Genomic DNA, 19,988 nt, shown 5'->3' on the forward strand with positions numbered 1-19,988 from the left:
AAAAGTATGGCATATATGTGATGCCTTTGCATTTAAACACATCTGCATAAAACTCAGGTTATTTATGCACTCTTGAAAACTTTTGGATTTTAAACATAAACTGTGAGCTTACCAGGAAATGAGAAGAAGTAAGCAAACAAAAGATCTAGTAAAGTACTAAGTTTAAAAGAGAGAAAATATTGGCAAGATCTGTCACTATGCTCATCTTTCTTGAATGAGATTGGTGACATTAATTATTATTATTATTATTATTTTTTTTTTTTTTTTTTGAGATGGAGTCTCGCTGTGTCTCCCAGGCTGGAGTGCAGTGGCGTGATCTCGGCTCACTGCAAGCTCCGCCTCCCGGGTTCACGCCATTCTCCCGCCTCAGCCTCCCAAGTAGCTGGGACTACAGGCGCCCGCCACCACGCCCAGCTAGTTTTTTGTATTTTTAGTAGAGATGGGGTTTCACCACGTTAGCCAGGATAGTCTCGATCTCCTGACCTCATGATCCACCCGCCTCGGCCTCCCAAAGTGCTGGGATTACAGGCTTGAGCCACCGCGCCCGGCCGTGACATTAATTATTAATACAACTCAGTATTTTTTAGATAATAGACAAACATTTTTGAAAAACTAGTTGAAACTGCTAGGTATGCATTGATACACACATTTTTTACTGAGTATGTAATTTCAGATATGTGTTTACATACACATTTTGGCTCTGGATATTTAATGTGCCAAGTTTTAGAGATCATCAATATACAATAGACAAGTTTATATGGACTTGATTTTGTATTATCACTTCCACAAGGAGTTAGTCAAGTGTATAATCAATCCAACTTTGCACTATTTACTTGTAGGAAAGCAAAACCACATTAAAATACAACATCAAACCTATTTATATTTTACTGAGATTTCTCATTTACTCTAAGAGATTCGGATGCTTAATTAAGTTATACACCCCTTATTGCTAGAGGAATTTAACCAAAAGCATCAAATGAAAGAGACTTGTTTTTCTCCCTTACTTAGAGGTTATAATATGTTATAATTCCAGATTTACACACTATTTGATAACAGAGCAATTTCAGCCACTTCTGTACAGATATCTCAGACAATTGGGGCAAATCGTTTCTCTTTGCTCTGGCCTGATGTAGCTCCTTGAAATTTTAAGCAAACTCTGCCCTAAAGGAGAACTTCCATTCTGCCCTAGAGGCAGTAAATATGCAAATCAGGGAGTGCCTAGCAATTTTAAATGTGCAAATTCAAAACTGCACTTTGTGGTCAAACCTTTGGTAAAGCTTCCCAAATCAATATTGTGTTTCCCAGCATAGCCTGAAAATGCAAATCAAGAGACAGAGAAGAAGGTAACTATTTTTTTTTTTTTTTTAGTTTCTTGTCTGAGCATTTTAATTTGAAGAGAACTTTACTAGTGTTGCTAAACGTGAAGACTAATCAAATTAGATAGTTTTGGGTGTTAGTTTATTATTCTTCTTAACTTCCACTACATTGATTAGTGCTTTAAAATGACAACAGCGCTTTGTTGCTTTGAATTTTTGCAGCATATTAGATCAGCTTTCATCACCATGAACTCATCTGTAACAAATTATAGGCAGTTTAATTTCTGTAAGCTGATTTGGCCAGTACTAATATGTCATAGAGCTCTTTGATCCACAAGTTTTGAAACAAATAAAATTCTTTGTCCTAAATTAAATTTACATAATTTAATTTTTAGATTTAATTTAAAACTTTTAAAGCCAGAGTGCTTTAGGAGCTAACATGAGGGGGTAATACTGTAAAAAAGAAGCTCAAAAGAGGTACCCCTGGCCAGGTGCAGTGGCTCACGCCTGTAATCCCAGCACTTTGGGAGGCCAAGGCAGGTGGATCACCTGAGGTCAGGAGTTCGAGACCAGTCTGGTCAACATGGTGAAATGCCGTCTGTACTAAAAATACAAAAATTAGCCGGGTATGGTGGCGGACACCTGTAGTCGCAGCTACTCGGGAGGCTGAGGCAGGAGAATGACGTGAGCCAGGAGACAGAGCTTGCAGTGAGCCAAGATTGCACCACTGTATCTAGCCTGGGCGACAGAGCGAGACTCCGTCTCAAAAAACGAAAAAAAACGAGGTACCCCCAAATAGTTAAAGCATCTACTGGAGAGTCTGGCTTAAACCTTGTAAGTTTATATTGTATTTTATTGTTATTGTATTTTAAATATCATAGATTAATAGATTTGTGAAAAATATCCAGAATAAGTACACTAATAATCGACAAAACACTCATCTCACATAATTTAAGAACAATAAAGTAAGATAACAAATGTAACTTATTTAGATATATAATTATTTCTAGTTTTAAGTACTGTGGTTAAAGTACTAAGTTTAAATACTTGTGAGGATCACTTAAAAATAGAGTCTGTTATTAATAATAAGTCCCTTATGGTGAATTCTTACAGTGTGCAGATACTGTGCAAAATGTTGCACATAACTTACTCCATATGGTCCTCCCAACAACCCTTTTCAGGATGTCATTATTATTATTATTCCCATTTTACAGATGAGGAAGTTGGAAGTTAGAGATGTTAACAACAAAATGTCATACTCCCGTACAATATCACAACTGAGATTCAAAATCAATTCTATCAGATGACAAGGTGCATGTTTATAACCATTGTGCTGTACGTGTACTAATGATCCTTAAACTATAATGTGTGGATGCATAATAGGAGAGTGTGAATATGCAGTCATCTTAATATTTTTGCATGGGTTAAACTGCAGCTTGTTACGGTTGTTGACCTTTGTACATTTTATTCGTGAAGAAACAGAAGTGAATGCGTATGAAATGCCTCCTTTCTCTGCCACAAAACATTTGCCTTTGAAGTCGCCGCTTAGTTAGTTTGGATCATAGTCAAGCATTTAACAAAAGTTAAAATGTAATGCCAAACTTCATTGGTTGGATTTTTTATTAGATAAGGTAGAAATGAAAGCAGCAGGCAATTTAATTAACAGTAATTTTTCAGGGCGAGTCATTACTTTGATGAACTTCAGAGCAATGTTTATGGCTCCTAATTAACCATGTTAGTCATTTGATTGAATAATCACTTTGGAAATGTTTCTACAATTTGATTAGAGTCTGACCCACTCTGATAGTCATAAATTAACTGATATCACTTAAGGATAACATGACTTTACTTACTTTATGGGGATAATCTCTTCTTAGCCATATTTTTTCAGGCTTCTCTGGACTGTATAAAGGACACCAATTTTAAGTATAGACCAGATTTAAACAATGCTAGCCAAGCCTGTCCATTTTAAGAGGTAGATGTTAACTTTATTTACACTAGAGTATAAATAGTCATAGGAATTGGCAAAAACACAATCATATTCCATATATTTCCAAATTGCCATCCATTGCTTTTTTTGAGAATTTAGTTCACAAGTTGGGCCTTTGGAAGTGTAATGGAGATTCCGGCATTAGCCTCATCATATAAGTTATTAATTTATTATGAATTATAAGTCAGTATATCTTAAATATCATCAATTTGAATTTATTGAGAATATTATGAAGTAAATATAGCAACAAACAAATCAGCCATTTGAATAAGGAAGGTATGAGTGAAATTATCCATCAGATCTCAAGTTTGATGTCAAATATCTAGTTTTCCAGGATTATGCTAATTTTGTAATATGTTAAAACACCTTTAAAAGGTGTTCTTTGACATTAAATAGTGAATTTCTCAGAAACGTTTGCATTTCCTTTCTCCTTTTCTCCCACTCTGGGAAGGAAAGACTGCATTTAGTCACACTTATATGTAATAGAGTTTAGCCTATCTGTTTTCCTCTAGCTGCCTCCAGAGTCAGCCAGCTGTTTGTATAGCCGCAATCCAGGTGTGCAGCAGTCAATAAAAGTATTTTGTGGCAGGGTGTCAACATTGGTTCAACAAAATTCTTGCCTCAAAGCAGCTGCTGAGCTGATGGCAGAGTTATTAACACTGTCCCTTCCAGCCCCAGCTGCTTTAAGGGACCTTATGTCTGGGAATAAATCAAAATAGCATTAAAAATTAATTTGAAGTACCATTGGTTAAGAAGCTGGGCTAAAATGGATTGCTAACTATTTGGTAACCTGAAAGATTAACTATACTGCAACCCTATTATAAATGCAGATATCAGGAAACAGTGTTAACTCTGTTTTTTATATGGTCAGAATTATATGCATCGTAATACTTCATATAAAGAAGGCATAGTATAATAGCATAATAAAACTTTTGATAATACATTTTACAGTATTTTCAACTTGCAAGCTTCTAAATATTTCAAATGTTGCTATATTCATAGAATGCTACGGGATTATGCAAATTTATTTGCTAAATGTCCTGGGACATATTTAAAACTTGTGACCCTGTTTCAAGGACACCATCACATTCATGTGGGTTGCTGTTTGAGCTGGTCTTTAGCAAGGTTTATTTGAGTAAAACTTTGAATTCACCTTCCTGTTCAAGAGAATCAACATTCACCAAGATATATACTCTTCATTCTTTCATTTCATGTGTGGGCCCTGCGTGAAATGTTGATTATATGTTGACATGTTCGCCACATGGGAACCTGTGTCCGTTTCTGTAACTTTTCTGTCTGCACCCTGTCCATTGATAACCGCAGCGTTTCAGCTCCAGACTCTTTTTGACCAATGTTGTTTCCTCTTTCAGAAGTGCCTAGCTGCCACTCCATTTATATGAGGCAAGAAGGCTTCCTGGCTCATCCCAGCAGAACAGAAGTTAAGTTATCCACCATTGAAATTCCGTGTAAATACCATTCAGAATAATCAGACATCCCAAATATTATATTATTTGGGAAAAATCATTTACGTTCCCTAAGCAGTTGTTTTAAGACTATTTCCAAAGTAAAAAGAAGATGTTTCAAGTAGTGCTATCTTGTATTGGGTTGTTAACATGAGTCGTATGCATAGAAACAACTGAAAAGTGGATTTCTGTGTTCTTTTTTGCCAACAATCACATCCTTTTAAAATAGAACATATGCTTTATAGATTAGCCCCCTTTACTACTACTGAAATGTATCTTAGAGGAATATTTGGTTTTGCTTTTACAGAGCTAGTCATAGTTTTGGAGTAAAATACCATCGATTTAAAGATTTTCACCTTTAAATGTTCTGGATTTTATATTTTTGGACAAATAATTTATATGAATGAGATTTCTGATAGGAGGCCTAGGGAAGGAGTTTTCTCATAGACAGGCTTGTGATAACCGTGGTAGGAAAACTTTGCCTCTAAAGGACTTTGATACTTAAAAAGTAATGGTAAAAATGATTTTGTCTGGATATAATCCTCAGTAAAGGATTTCTGAAATATGTGCATGGTTCCTAACCTAAACACTCTACATCTTTTTAGTAGATTGACTTGGATGCATCCTTTTAGGCTAGGTCTACTATTGGTTATTTGTATAAATGATATTAGTAGAATTTTAAAGGGTAGTATGAGATGGTAAATGTAAAATATCTGAAATTAAAAGTTTTGTACAAATGCAATGTAATTATCGTTGCTTCTGTTTGTTAGTATTATATACCCACCATAAAGACTAATAAATTTGAGACATAAAAGTAAACTCTATGAAATTTATTCCTGGTAATTACAGATAGCAACAACGAAAGTTCACAGTGAAGGATATTTGAGAGAAGAAATTATTATGAAAAGCTGTTTGTTTATTTTGCATTTTTTTCTGTGGAATTATGTTACAGAAAAAAGAAAGGAAACTTTTCTTTCCTCTTATCTTGCTAATTGAGTACAGGAAGGTTAACCCACCTAAATATTTTACAAGAGAGTAAGGGGATAAAATAAATCTGTCTCAGAGCATCAGACTAATAATATAATGTGAATACCAGTAATTCACCTTGCTTTTCACTTTTTCATTGAACAATAAAATTTAGATGAATCTGAAAAAGGAGACAATGCATGATAAATCCTTGCCAATGTTTAGGTGAGCTCTGGCTTGAGTTAGCAATATAAATAACTAACTTTTATATTTCACTGTGTACTAGGCATCACTCTAAACTACAGCAGCCCTATAACATGGTAGGCGGTGTTACTGTCATCCCATTTAGTAGAAGACAAAACTGAGGCACAGAGGTTAAAATGTGTGTCCAGAGTCAAGGAACTGAAAGGTGGTGGCAGAGTCATTTTCGATCACAATTTTTATTTTAAATGGTTATATTTTAGGTGTTTGTGGGCTTCATTTCTGTCATGAATAAATGTATCCCTTTTTCATCCACAGGCTGTATGTTCGAAAAGGGTCCCAGGCAGTTTTATGATGACACCTGCGTTGTCCCAGAAAAATTCGATGGTAGGTTTTACACTTTGCTTCAAGTTTTGATTTTTTTTAAAGATGGAGTGATTACCTTCACTTCTTCTGAAAACAGTGGACATCCCTACTTAAAGATTTCTATGCACATAATTCATCATGCACTTAATTTTAGCTAAAGTTGACCTATTACAATTTATCTCTTTCCTTGCCCCAGTAAGAAGCCGTTTCTTTTGTATTACGGGAGAGTTCCCTTTTGGAGAAATAACCAAAGAGCATCATTCTTGCTGAGCTTTGTGTAGAGTAAGAGGGGGCTTTCCATTGCCCTGCTGAGCACATGCAGCTTGTTATTCGAGATTTATTGAAAGCTGATCCTGTAATTAGCAAAGCAGAGCAGAAAACGTGCTACTGTGGATGTACTGATGACTAATGCAACCTCTCTTCTTTTATTGTTCATGAAAAGATGCATTATGGAACACAGGAACAACATAACTGCCCATTTAGTTAGTGATTGTTAGTCCCTCTTTTTTTTTTTTCCTGGGGAATATGTATGTTACTAATGTAGCATGACTTTGTAATTGCTTAAAAGGGAGTTAGGAAAGCATTACCTTTTTAATATCACTTGCTATTGAAATGCAAAGGTCTCAGATGTTAGAAAAGGGTGTCAAACTAAATTGATTTTTTTTTTTTTTTTGACAAAGGTGACAAAAGTTGGCATCTTGAGGAAGCTTGGGTTAAAAGTAAACAGTTAATTGGTTTAGTGGATCTTCAGAGTGGTCTTCATATTTCCTGCTTTGATTGTTTGACAGGAAATAAGCAGGGGCCCTCTGATTAGCTGATTACACAAACTTTGGGGATCTTGGCTCTAACGACTTGGGCGCTCTCTGAAGTTTTAAACTGTCATTATTTAAACAGCAAAGTACATGGTCAGATTGCTTTTCAATTTCTAATTAGTTGCTGGAAGACTACCCTATGTTCCCAAGCTTTCTGCTGCCCTTACCCTTCTCAGAAGGGCTGGTAAGTCTAGGGAAGATCTGCTTCTTTATCCACGCTTTAAGTTTCTAAATGCATTCAAGGAAAAAAAAAAAAAAACAACCTATAGGAATCACATTTTTGGTTTTATTCTACAATAGATGTTAGCTTTTAAGCTTTGTGTTTCAGAGGGGTGAACTGTACTATTCAGCAACATTAGCAGACCATCAGAATTCTTAAAATACAGTTTTTTCTCTTGAGACAAAGTATAAAGCCTCTTACTCTTGGAATGACCTTCGTTAGTTTCTTTCGTGTTTGGTGAGCTTCATGTTTTCAGAGATCTTGAAAATTAGTAAGGGCATATAAGGAAGAAAAATATCTCAAAATTATGGATAGAATTACAATATAATCTGACAGGCCAAAGTCACACTAATATTTAGGGAACTAGCTGCCTTGATTTTTTATTCCCTTCGACTTTTAAATACTCTTAAATTTTATACTAATAAAACATTTTTTGGAAGATAGTATTTGTCTTGTATTTTATAAGTGATGTAGAACAAGAAGAAAGAAAAATGAGGGGGTTATTTTTTCACTGTGCATGGTCAGTGTGATCAGTCACATTTATAGGCAGAAGCAATATAGAGACTATAAAATTTAACAGTGTTTCACTCTATCTGCATAATTGCTTAGTTACTCCCCCATAAAACAAAAATTGTAAATCTCAGAAGGAAAAACTGAGATAAATAAAACTGTCATTGAAATCAATGTGAAGATACACTTCTATATTATCATGTTAAGAACAAAACAACATAATGATTTTAGCAGCTATTGACTCACACATTTTATATTTTGGTTTAGGTTTTTCAAATGTTGCCCTTTCTATAATTATTTTAAGAGGTATATGTCTCTCTATTGACCATAGGTAAGTTTTAGAAAGTGTGCAATTTGGTGTATTTTATAATTCACACTTAGTATGACTACATAGGCTTAGATATATTGCGTCTGAATTGTTTCTTAGTGGAGAAGAGTAATTTATGCATTAACACTGATACACTTGCAGGGCCCTAGACACTCAATCCCCAATGTGAGCAGTTCCACATATTTTTGAGACATGTGGCTGCAGATAGAAGTAAATAATCAGAAATCATAAAACTTTGTATTTTTTTTGTAAAATTAATATAACTGACCAGATTTATACCAGAAGCATTGCAACACGAACACCTTTATTGCTGTGCTCTATTTAACAGATTTTTACATTAGATATGAATATCAAATAAATGTAACACAAACTTTTTGTGCTTAAAAATACATACTTACAGAAATCTCTCATGCATGCATTTTTAAATTGGACTTTTAGAAAAAAAAAATAGCAAGTTAAATTCAAGTGAGTGAAGAACAAACAAGAGATAAAGAAAAATGAGAGAGAATTTCTGTTACCAGTTGAAAAAGTAGTAGCTTTAATAGGAAAGTATATGATGCGGTGAAGGAAGGGTAGTAATAGTAATATGATAATGCAGTATGCCCTGAATTACCCATAAGATTTTCCTTATTTGTGTAAAGTGAAGATTACTTAACTCAGTTTAGGATACTATTAAATTTGCTTTGAAATATTTGCATTAAAATTTTCAATAGTTTGTCATGAGCCGGTCAATAAGTTATTTATAAATTATAGTTTGCAGAATTTAATTTGTATGAATAAAATGTCCAGAGCTTAAGATTGATTATTCCCTCTTCAGTGTTGCTTAGAGTAGTGGATAATAGCATTAACAATAAAAGCAAAGAAGTCTGATTAGATACGATGGTTTTTAAAGAGATCAATTTTAAAAAAAGATAGTTCCACAATATGTTTGTAAGTAAATGATGTGTGTCATTCATATTGACACAGGATTTATTCTGCACCTGTGTTATATATAGTTATCTGTAAGTTTGTACAGCTTGCTCGTTTATATTCAACCATTTAACCATTTTAAATTCCTTTTCAATGGTAACAATATATATCATGAAAACCTATAAAGTGGTTGATTGTGGTTTAACCATATTAGTGATTGATTTAAGGTGAATTTTATGTAAAATAGCATAATATTGCTAATAACAGAAACTTAAAAATGTTTTAATTTAGGAGACATCAAACAAGAGCCAGGAATGTATCGGGAAGGACCCACATACCAACGGCGAGGATCACTTCAGCTCTGGCAGTTTTTGGTAGCTCTTCTGGATGACCCTTCAAATTCTCATTTTATTGCCTGGACTGGTCGAGGCATGGAATTTAAACTGATTGAGCCTGAAGAGGTTAGTTTAATAGATTTTAATTAGGGCACTCAGGCATGTTATAACGTAAAGAAACTGACATATTTGATTAATATACCAAAAATGTATTCTTAATCATTTTAAGACTTTAGGGAAACTTTCTGAATTAAAAAGCATGCAAAGATAAAACATGTCTACTTTTAAAATCACCAATATATTGCATGTTCCTTCCAGTTGAATACAATCCTACAAAATTGATGTTGGAGAAAATTAACCAGAGCATCCTTTGCACCTTTATTTAAGAATGTCTGGCTTCAGGGTTTCTCAAAGAGCATCTGAATTAGAGAAAAGAGGCAGGAGGTTTTATGGTCCTTAGGGGAGAGAAACGATGTCTGCAAAAGTCAGCTGGTTGGGGGATGGGCAAATGATTCTTTCAAATTAGCAATCATTATTTGGACAACCTGGATTTTGTCATGAGGGTTGGAGAGGAGCATTTAGAGGCCAAAGTTATGTTCAAAAGAAGATGGAGGAAAAACAGCTGTGACGGATAAAGGGATGCAAGGGCAACAGTGGAAAATTCTCAGCCCTTAAGTGTCTCTTACAAGACACAGGCTTGGTAGAAACATTTTCCTTTGTTAGTGACACTTGTTCCAAGTCAGCTGGACTGGCATACTCCTTTGGAAGGGTGGAATGAAGTTTAAAATGTTGCCATAGCACATAGGAAATGACTAAAATAAGAAGAGCCTGGACAGAGATAATACTGTACGGACAAATGGAAGACACCTTCAACTAACTTCAATTGTCCCCTCCTTCCCACTCCCCATGTAAAAATGTAGTATTTCCATGAAGAATTTCTCAGTTCAGTTTTTACTCTTCCTAGAACTAGCTTTAGGCTTAAGGCTGCTATTGTTCCTGTAGCATAATTCATCAATAGCATTTTGGACTTCTGATGGAAAGGTAAAGTTAATATCAAGTTGTTGTGTCTTCATTACTAAAGATACTTTCTCTGCTACTATTATAATTAACTTTAGTTTATATCAGCCAAAAAAGCAATGGAAAATTTTAGCTAGCATACCCCTGACTGATTATATTAGGTATTGAATCTAAACACCTCAGTAATATTGAAAAATTCAGTTAGTTTAAAAAAATGTTTGAACCCAAAGTGATTTTCATATACAGTGAACCTCCACACCCTTGACTACTGGGTCCGTCCATCTTGAATTTTCTGCCTTTATTAAACCATGTATTCAGTTATAATCAGATAATATGCCCTAATTTGATGTCCAGAAGATAAAGTTACATAACATATTAAAATTTAAGAGATTATCTGACTCAAGAATGTACTGAAAGTATGAAATAAAAGGCACTGGTTAGAACACTTAAGTCTCCTTCAGTTAAATCTCCTAGCAATACTTTAGTAACACTTGAGGGTTAGTTTTGCGGTATCTCCCTTGCCCCACATCAAGCACGCACACACAGAAGACTCAATGTCAGTATTTGAAAATTCTCATTATCTAGGATGATGTTTGGGTGTTTGAATGCTGTAGTGTGTTTAAAATTAACTTAGCTGTCAAAGAAGATTAGTTTCTCATAGATATACTTAAATGATGTAAGTGAAAGAACCACAAAAATGTTAAGCACTAACAAATTGAGACTAGAAGCATTTAACAAAGTAATTTGAAAACCCTTGCTCATGATGGGAGTGTGTGCTCTTCACCTCATGGAAGATGTTAATAATCACTGCAAGAGTTGGTTCATGCTGGAACTGAGCACATTCAACAGGGATTTGTATCAGTTAAACAGTTATTTCCCTCCACCTGTGATTAAAATAAACTGAGCAGAGGTTTTTGTTGTTTTTGTTGTTCTTGCCATATATTTGTTAAGATAGGGAACATAACTGAATTATGCCAGTATTTCTTGATCCACTCAGAAGAAGAAAAATTATTTTGCAAATGATTAAGCTTTTTATGTAGCAACTGTTGACTTTTATGATGTTCAGATTTGAATAAGTAGGAGATTTGACCAGATGACCATTAAGTTTCATCAAATTCTGAGTTATTGTGATTTTTAAATGGAGGGAAGAAGTAGAATTACATCTGTTCCATACAACAGACTGACATTTAGACAACTTTTCTGTAGCAGCCTTATAAAGTTAAAAAGAGGCTGGATAATTCAGAGTCAGTAGAGCATTTCCAAATAATAACTAACTCAATGGGAATTGTGCAATAAGCACTGAATGTCTCCTAAGGCTTTTGTTCAAAATGAAACATCCCGTATCTGATTGCTGCATTGCTTACTGTTGCTATTACTTCCATCAGGCAATGACTGTAGGGTCTTGTTTAAATTTCTTCTTTGGAAAGGGTTTGTGAAATTTCTTGTCTGTGTGACCTGTGGTCACCCTGTTCCCTCTACTGCCTAGCAGCTCATTGGGTGCCTGTGTCAGCACAATCCATGAAAGATGTCTCTGAAGCCATCTTATTGGAATTACTGATGGGTTCCATTTCTTTATATTTCAACTTGCAGTTTAAAATGATATTGAGTGAGACTCCAGACCTGCACAGATTATCTGCTCAATGTGTTTAGGGTAACTTTAGAAAACACATGATCTTTAAAGTCTCTTTTTCTGAGATATTTGAGAGAATGAAATGTTATTTTTGGATTAGTCATGACTCCTAGGGAATTGTTCCAGGAAACAATTTTTTTTTTGTTTTTGTTTTTGAGATGGAATCTCACTCTGTCACCCAGGTTGGAGTGCAGTGGTGTGATCTTGGCTCACTGCAAAGTCTGCCTCCTGGGTTCAAGTGACTCTCCTGCATCAGCCTCCCCAGTAGCTGGGACTTCAGGTGCACACCACCACACCCAGCTAATTTTTGTAGTTTTAGTAGGGACAGGGTTTCACTATATTGGCCGGGGTGGTCTTGAACTCCTGACCTCAGGTGATCTGCCCACCTCAGCCTCCCAGAGTGCTAGGATTACAGGTGTGAGCCACACTGCCTGGCCAGGAAACAATTATTAACATAGTAAGTCATCTATAAGACTCAGTATGAAAGTCTGTTGATGAAATTGAAGCTTGTTGAGCTGGAAGAGTTACCAGGAAGTCTGATAGCCAGGCCCTGATTGTTGTTTGCAGGTTCAATGTTACATATTCGACCATGATATTTTAAAATAAGTTGAATAATGCTTGAACTACTACATTGTCTTATGTAATTTATTTGACAATAAGAGTGAATGCCATTAGTGCTATCATCTTTTTACTCTCTTCACTAACAACTTAAGTTTTCATTTGAAGGTGTATTATAAGGAAGTCACAGGAAGTTTTCCCACCATTTTTCCCACTCCATGTTGGAAATTATGCCTTGACTTTGAGTGGTATTGAATATGGTGGCGATTGGTGGGTCATATGTGAAGGCTGAATGAACTTTCTCAGTTGGTGGTTGGTCTACCTGGTCTGGAATTATTTATGCTGTTAATTTAAAACTTGTGTCTTGTCTGCATCTCTTAAGCATATTGCTCTCTCCCATTTACCTAAACTTTACTAGGAATATCACACGAAAACAACTCTAAGAATACATTTTATTGTTTTTAAATGTCCATTAATACCCGTGATGCTGAGAGTGAACCGGCACGATAAGCATCAAACTCTGTGGTATTTTTGAAAATCATATTTCTCTCCCTAGAGACCTCCACAACATTGTCTTAAAGTTGTGGCGAGTATTTTATTGTCTAGGTGCATCCTGGTGAGTTTCTAGAAAATAATCATTTATGAATGAATAAGGATTCAGAAATTATTGTTTAAGGAGATACTAATACTTTATTTTCACATCCCCTCCAGGTTTGCATGTTGTTCGGCTGCTATGCCTATTAAAAGTTCACTGATGTCCATAGTTAGGTTTTTGAATGAAATATTCTTTAGAAAATGCTTTCATTTCTTATTGCCTCCCCCTCCAGGCCCCCCAATCCCTTTTCAATTCACTACTGCTCAGAAGATTTACATTAAAATGAGGTTTATCTTTGGAAAATTAAGATGTACCTGCCACTGTGATTATCTGCTGGGATATATGATATTGTCCCTGTTACATCACATCTCTCTACTCTTAAAAAAGCATACTGATGCATGTCATTAAAGTACTTTATGTCTTCACTCAGAATAAAAATTACTGAGAGAGAAAATAGCTAGGATCGGTATTTCTAAAAGAAAAAAAAAAAAAAAACAGCCCTGGAGAAAGGTTATTACTAATAAAGCGAAGAGAGACAGAATGATCTCTTTGAAAAGCATTCTATTTTAGTATATGTGACATAGCAACAACTTGGAATTTTATGGAAATGAAGGCACTCCCTAGCCCTATTAGATAATGTCCTCTTGCGGTTGCCTAGGTTTGCATGGCAGCTGCAGTTTCTGCTCAGACTAATAAAAAGTGGAAATTAATGAGAGAGTGACTTTAGCTGGGGTAGCAAAAGCAAGCTACACTATTCTGTATACTGCTTTGGCTAGCCTGGGGTGGTGATGAGGTAAGGATATACATACATTAAGGAGAGAGGATTTTTTAAAAACTCTATTGAAGAACTCTTAGATACATTGCTCCTCCAAAGCCACATAATAAAAAGCTCTGAGATTTTTTACTAAACAACAGAGTAGACATTCTGCTTTAGAGATTTTTGTTTGCGGACTCATATACATGGTGACCTTTTCCACTTCCTTCTTATTTTTAGCATCCAATTACTGTTCTCTAAATGAATGCTTAATTCATCAGTTTAGTATTGCCCACAGTTTTATTCTGCTGCTGCTTTAGGCAATAAAAAGTATTTGCAGTTGGTTTATTAATTTGTATACTGTTTCCTCTGCTACACACATTGTCACTTGTTCACTCTTTCACATAGTATTGAGCAGGGTATCTTTTTTCCTTTGGCTTATCATAACCTCAGTAAAACACCTTTACAAGGAGATCACTAAGCTGCTCTTTATCCATAGTTTTTGTCTGAAAAATCAAGAAGGATAAAACAGACAGTATATCTCAGAATGAATAACATGCCTTATTTTGGTGAACAGTAACTTGTTCATTCCTGTTGTGAAAACATTTCCTTATTTCCATTTAATTTTGTATCCAAAACAATAGTGACAAATAATTCCATTGTGGTGCTTCAGTAGGATCACTGCACGCCTGGTTTAAAATGCAAACCAGGCCAGGCGCAGTGGCTCACGCCTGTATTGGGAGCCAAGGTGGGTGGATCACCTGAGGTCAGGAGTTCGAGACCAGCCTGGCCAACATGGTGAAACCCCATCTCTACTAAAATTATAGAAATTAGCCGGGCGTGGTGGGGCCCACCTGTAATCTCAGCTGCTCAGAAGGCTGAGGTAGGAGAATTGCTTGAACCCAGGAGGCGGAGGTTGCAGTAGGCCAAGATCGCACCACTGCACTCCCAGTCTGGGTGACAGAGCAAGACTCCATCTCAAAAAAAAAAAAAAAAAAAAAAAAAAAACAAACCAGGACACGGGAAATCCAGATTACGATAGCTTTTTCTACTTTGCTTATATCCTTGACTTGGACGTTTTTGTGGGTTTGGAAGTAATTAGTTAATTAATTTTTATGAAATATGCTGATAAGTTAATACTCAACACTACAATGTAATTCTGTTTTGGTTGCAGGTGGCCCGACGTTGGGGCATTCAGAAAAACAGGCCAGCTATGAACTATGATAAACTTAGCCGTTCACTCCGCTATTACTATGAGAAAGGAATTATGCAAAAGGTGAGCAGCTAATACAGCATTAAAATTTATTGAAATGTTGCACATTAATCTGCACTTCATACTTTAAACGCCACATATCATTGCATTGCTGAAGCAAGGTTTTCACTCATTTTAACAAATGCTTAGCTCTTGGTTTTGGTATTACAAGCCTTTCTATGTATAAATGCATAGACATTGTAGACAAATGTGTAGCGATGTTATATACAAAATAATAGGCTTTCTGGAAGGTCCTACTTTGCTGCACATGGTTAAAAAAGGTTGTTTTAGTATTAATATCACATCTATCTTCAGAAGTTTTTATTGTGCGTTGTCCACAATTATATAATTTTGAAATGCTTTTGTTTGTAGCAATAAAGAGTCTTAGAATAAATTTGTACTTTTTTCTTGTTTTGATTCTTAAAACAGACATTTCTTTTTCTCATTTGTAAAAACATTTTTTTCCTTGCCTCAAATCTTGCTTAGTTTTATCATCTGATAGTTTGACATCCTAAACCATTCATTAAAAAGTGAATATTTGATCTTATTTGGTTGGTGGAGGTTCAATATATTTTATTTCAAATGAGCTTCCCACAATATTTGAAAGTAGTTTTTTGTTTGTTTGTTTGTTTGTTTTGAGACAGATTCTAGCTCTGTTGTCTAGGTTGGAGTGCAGTGGCGTAATCTTGGTTCACTGCAACCTCTGTCTCCCAGGTTCAAGCAATTCTCCTGCCTCAGCCTCCTGAGTTGCTGGGACTACAGACGCGCAGCACCACGCCCAGCTCATTTTTTTCTTTTTAGTAGAGATGGCGTTTCGCCATATTGGCCAGGCTGGTCTTGAACTCCTGACCTCAGGTGATCTGCCTGCCTTGGCCTCCAAGGGGCTAGGATTACAAGCATGAGCCAATGCACGTGGCCAAAAGTAACTTTTTCAAAAAGAGTAGAGATAAAACAAGTGAATTACACTCAAAATATAAAATTTTTGAAGAAAGGAATAAATAAATGAATGAAGATAAAACATGGATATTTGTTTTTATTACACCCTTTAGCTTTGCATGTATACAGAAATCTAATTGCTTTGACTATGAACCAAGTTTATGATTTACCTATTGTGAATGTTATAGTTTTATTTTGTATTGTTTGTTTATTTTAGGGTTTGTAAACATAGTTACATGTTATAGATTGTGGCATATTTTTATGTCACCATAGTTATACCGAGAAAAACTAGACCAGTTGCTACATGAAACTTATTAGAGCAGCGAAAAATAGCACTGTTGACTTTCCTCGAACATTGTCTATTAACAAGAGGCTTATTACCTTAATGCTGTAGAATTTGCTGGCTCAGATGTTAGAACTTCCATGATCCTTAAAAGAAAAGGCTGACTTCCAGTTTTAGTTGCTTCCTGTTTTCTGAATCATGCCTTCAAAATGTGTAACTGTTCACTACCTGCTCCTCCTGTCTTTCTCATGGCAACCTTGGGGTCATTTCTAATTCCTCCCTTTCTCTCAACTACTTTTTTGTAGTCAGATCCTTCAAATACTTTCCATTCCTTTTTTTTCACCACCATCCTCCTAATGCAGGGGCACATCACCTGGGCTGTCACAGATGGTGCTCAGCAGTGTCCCTGGGCAGTATTGCACAGTAGTAACAGATAAGGCCGTCAGGAATTAGGTTTGAATGCTAGCCTCTCACCAGATTACATTCTTGAACAGATTATTTTCCTAGTAAATGGTGATATTCTTACCTCATTAAAGTTGCTGTGATTACTAAATGAAATAATGTACTTGAGATACTTTACATTGTAACTGGCACAGTAAGAGTCTCCAATAAAGGGTAGCTTCAGTGCATCTCATCTCCTGAAGTCAGTGTAAGCCAAGGCATATTTGGTGTATCTCTCTTGACCATCAAGTCTCTTATTAAAGGGAGTATTTGCAGAGAACTAAAAATTATTATGAGACCCCTAATTACACTTCAGCTTTTACATACAGTGGTAGACAGGGTATGTCTAGGCTGTCATGCCTGGTCTTAAATATTCTCAAATGTGTTCAGACTTGTTACTAGTATCACCACTTCCATATTCCTCTTTATTCATCCTTGTACCCCATATCACATTTATGTGTGTTTTCTTTTAATAAATTAATAAAGCAAAATGCTATCAAATAATGGTGGCATAGATACTGAATGATGGAATAAAGTGTTGTTGCTCCTCACGTTTTTCCCCATTAGGCTGTAACTGTCAGAGGAAACTATTTACAACTCATTAATCAGCAAATATAGGAAAGTGCAATGTGATAGACCTTTTGGAGTGTCACTGTATAATGTAAGAAAGGGCAAGCTGTTGGCCGGGCACGGTGGCTCACGCCTGTAATCCCAGCACTCTGAGAGGCTGAGGTAGGCAGATCACAAGGTCAAGAGATCGAGACCATCCTGGCTAACACGGTGAAACCCCGTCTCTACCAAAAAATACAAAAAATTAGCCGAGCGTGGTGGTGGGTGCCTGTAGTCCCATACTTGGAAGGCTGAGGCAGGAGAATGGCATGAATCTGGGAGGCGGAGCTTGCAGTGAGCCAAGATCATGCCACTGCATTCCAGCGTGGACAACAGAGCGAAGACTTTGTTTCAAAAAAAAGAAAAAGGAAGGAAGGAAGGAGGGAGGGAGGGAGGAAGGGAGGGAGGGAAGGAAGGAAGGAAGGAAAGGGCAAGCTGTTTAATGGACATGCAATAGTTCAAGTCTACGGAACTTGTAACTAGCATAACAATCAAGGCCCCTTACAATTTTTATGACTATATTTACCCTTCTCATTCGCATTCTTCTTACTGTTTCTTGCCACACACCGACTCCCCCAATGTATCACTCACGTTCTTTATTTTTAAAATTACATTTATTTACTTATTTAGAGAAGGAATCTCACTATGTTGCCCAGGCTGGCCCTGAACTCCTGGGCTCCAGCAATCCTCTTGCCTCAGCCTCCTGAGTAGCTGGAACTACAGGTTTTCTTCACTGCACCCAGCTAATCACATTCTCACATGTGTACCATTCTGATGTTCAAGTAAATTCTAGTAGAGTCATTCAGAGGAAAACTATCCTGTTCTTTTTTAAATAGCAAAAACTATGATGTTGAATTATGTATTTTAACAAGTAGGAGAAAATATTTATATGGCCATATTTGTTCATTAACTTAAAACTATGTGGGCATATGTGGTGTATGTGACATAAAAAATTAGAAGATTAGAGAAAAAAAAACTTACATCTAAACATGTTAAAAAAAATTGACAACTGGTAATTAATTTTAGTAATTACGGAAGAAGTAAGAAACAATGGAATAGTGTATATTTACCTTACAGACAATGCCTATGTGTACTTCTATTTCAAAATTTGGAAATGCCTAGAACAATATATACCAATATGTTAATGGTGATTATGTTCTGGATGATATAATTATAGACCCTTTGTTTTAACTTAATTGTTAATTTCTAATTTATCCTTCAGTATCCGCATATTACTTCTGAAATTTTATGAGATAAAACATAATTTAAATATCCAGCCATTGAAAGCACAGCTCTAAAGCTATCTCCTTGTTTACTTTTGATTTATCTCCCTGGAAAAATTTCTGTTCTTTCTGTCTGTCTCAGTGTTGCAGTTTGGCTATACTTAATGTACAGCATTTTCCATGTTAGTATAGTATTACTAATAATGGAAGACATCATTTCCCTTGGTTGGTTATCATCCCTTGTTCTAGACTCAGTAGCATTTAACATAGTCCAGCAAATGAAGTAGTAGCCCTAAAAATGTTTATTCAAAAGGAATACAGAAGGAAGCAGTGAGGAAAGGCAGAGTCTTTAAGAGATTGTATAAGCTTGATTGCATGTTACACATTTTAATTCATTTATTACATAATTTCTAAGTATAGCCAATAGCAACCCATCAAAGGAAGTCCAGTACTCAAAGCAAATGTCTCTTCCTCCACAGCCCCAAACAAAACAAAGCATGTTATAAAACACTCAGAGGTATGCAGGCCATTTATTTTATTTTATTTTTTCTCCATATACTTTGAACAAATAAAAAATAAAGGAAAACTAGGATTTATTATCTCAGCTTTGTTCCTGATAGTGCCTATTTTTATGTTTATGGTCATTTCATCACTTCACCTTTAAGATCTTAATTTTCTTTGTATGAAGGACTAAAGTAAATAAATGTATGCCAGACTCCTCTGTTTATGCCACAGTGCTCTGTGCTGGAGACTTCCATCCCAACCTCGCAACAGGCTTTCTAAGGCGCCATTCCTGTCTTTATTTCATGGAAAAAGCCCCTGAGAGGTAGTCTAAGAAACAGGTCCAAATTCATAAAAACTACTAACTGTTCTTTCTTTCAAACCTAGGAACATTCAGATTGTTTGAATTCTCTAAAGTGGTTCCTCTTACTTAAATTTAGGGCAAAAGAAAAAAAAAGTTCTACATTTGAATTCAGAGCAGCAGTGTTCATTGGCAACTGTTCCTTTTCCCCCAAAGATACAGCGATACTTTATAACCCAGGAACACACTGTTGCCCCACATCAAAAATCAACTAGCAAATGCCTTTGTTGATGTACAGGGACATGGAGGTATCGTGTCACCTTCAGCTTTCTAAAATGTCATACTTCTACACACCCATACAAAGTGACTATCAAAGTTAATACAAAGAACTGTATTCATCCACCCACCCGCCCTGGGTTTTGAGAGCATCTCAGCATTGTCTATTAACAAGAGGCGTATTCATCTCACTCAG

At 35.8% G+C, this 19,988-nt stretch overlaps 1 protein-coding gene across 5 annotated transcripts in view; it reads left to right on the top strand.

Moving 5' to 3' along the window:
- Positions 1 to 19,988, top strand: part of ETV1 (ETS variant 1) — a 100,322-nt gene that overhangs the window by 74,547 nt on the left and 5,787 nt on the right. For 4 of the 5 annotated variants that reach the window (XM_025379506.1, XM_025379508.1, XM_025379510.1 and 1 more), the window contains 5 exons: positions 4,677 to 4,744; position 5,454; positions 6,255 to 6,323; positions 9,373 to 9,542; positions 15,145 to 15,246. In XM_025379506.1, the coding sequence (XP_025235291.1) occupies positions 4,677 to 4,744; position 5,454; positions 6,255 to 6,323; positions 9,373 to 9,542; positions 15,145 to 15,246 (410 nt within the window). The remainder of the gene's footprint in view (positions 1 to 4,676; positions 4,745 to 5,453; positions 5,455 to 6,254; positions 6,324 to 9,372; positions 9,543 to 15,144; positions 15,247 to 19,988) is intronic. The other variant, XM_025379507.1, reaches the window with a different exon arrangement.

The sequence above is a fragment of the Theropithecus gelada genome, chromosome 3, assembly GCF_003255815.1.
Source record: "Theropithecus gelada isolate Dixy chromosome 3, Tgel_1.0, whole genome shotgun sequence".
Taxonomy (NCBI): Eukaryota; Metazoa; Chordata; class Mammalia; order Primates; family Cercopithecidae; genus Theropithecus; species Theropithecus gelada.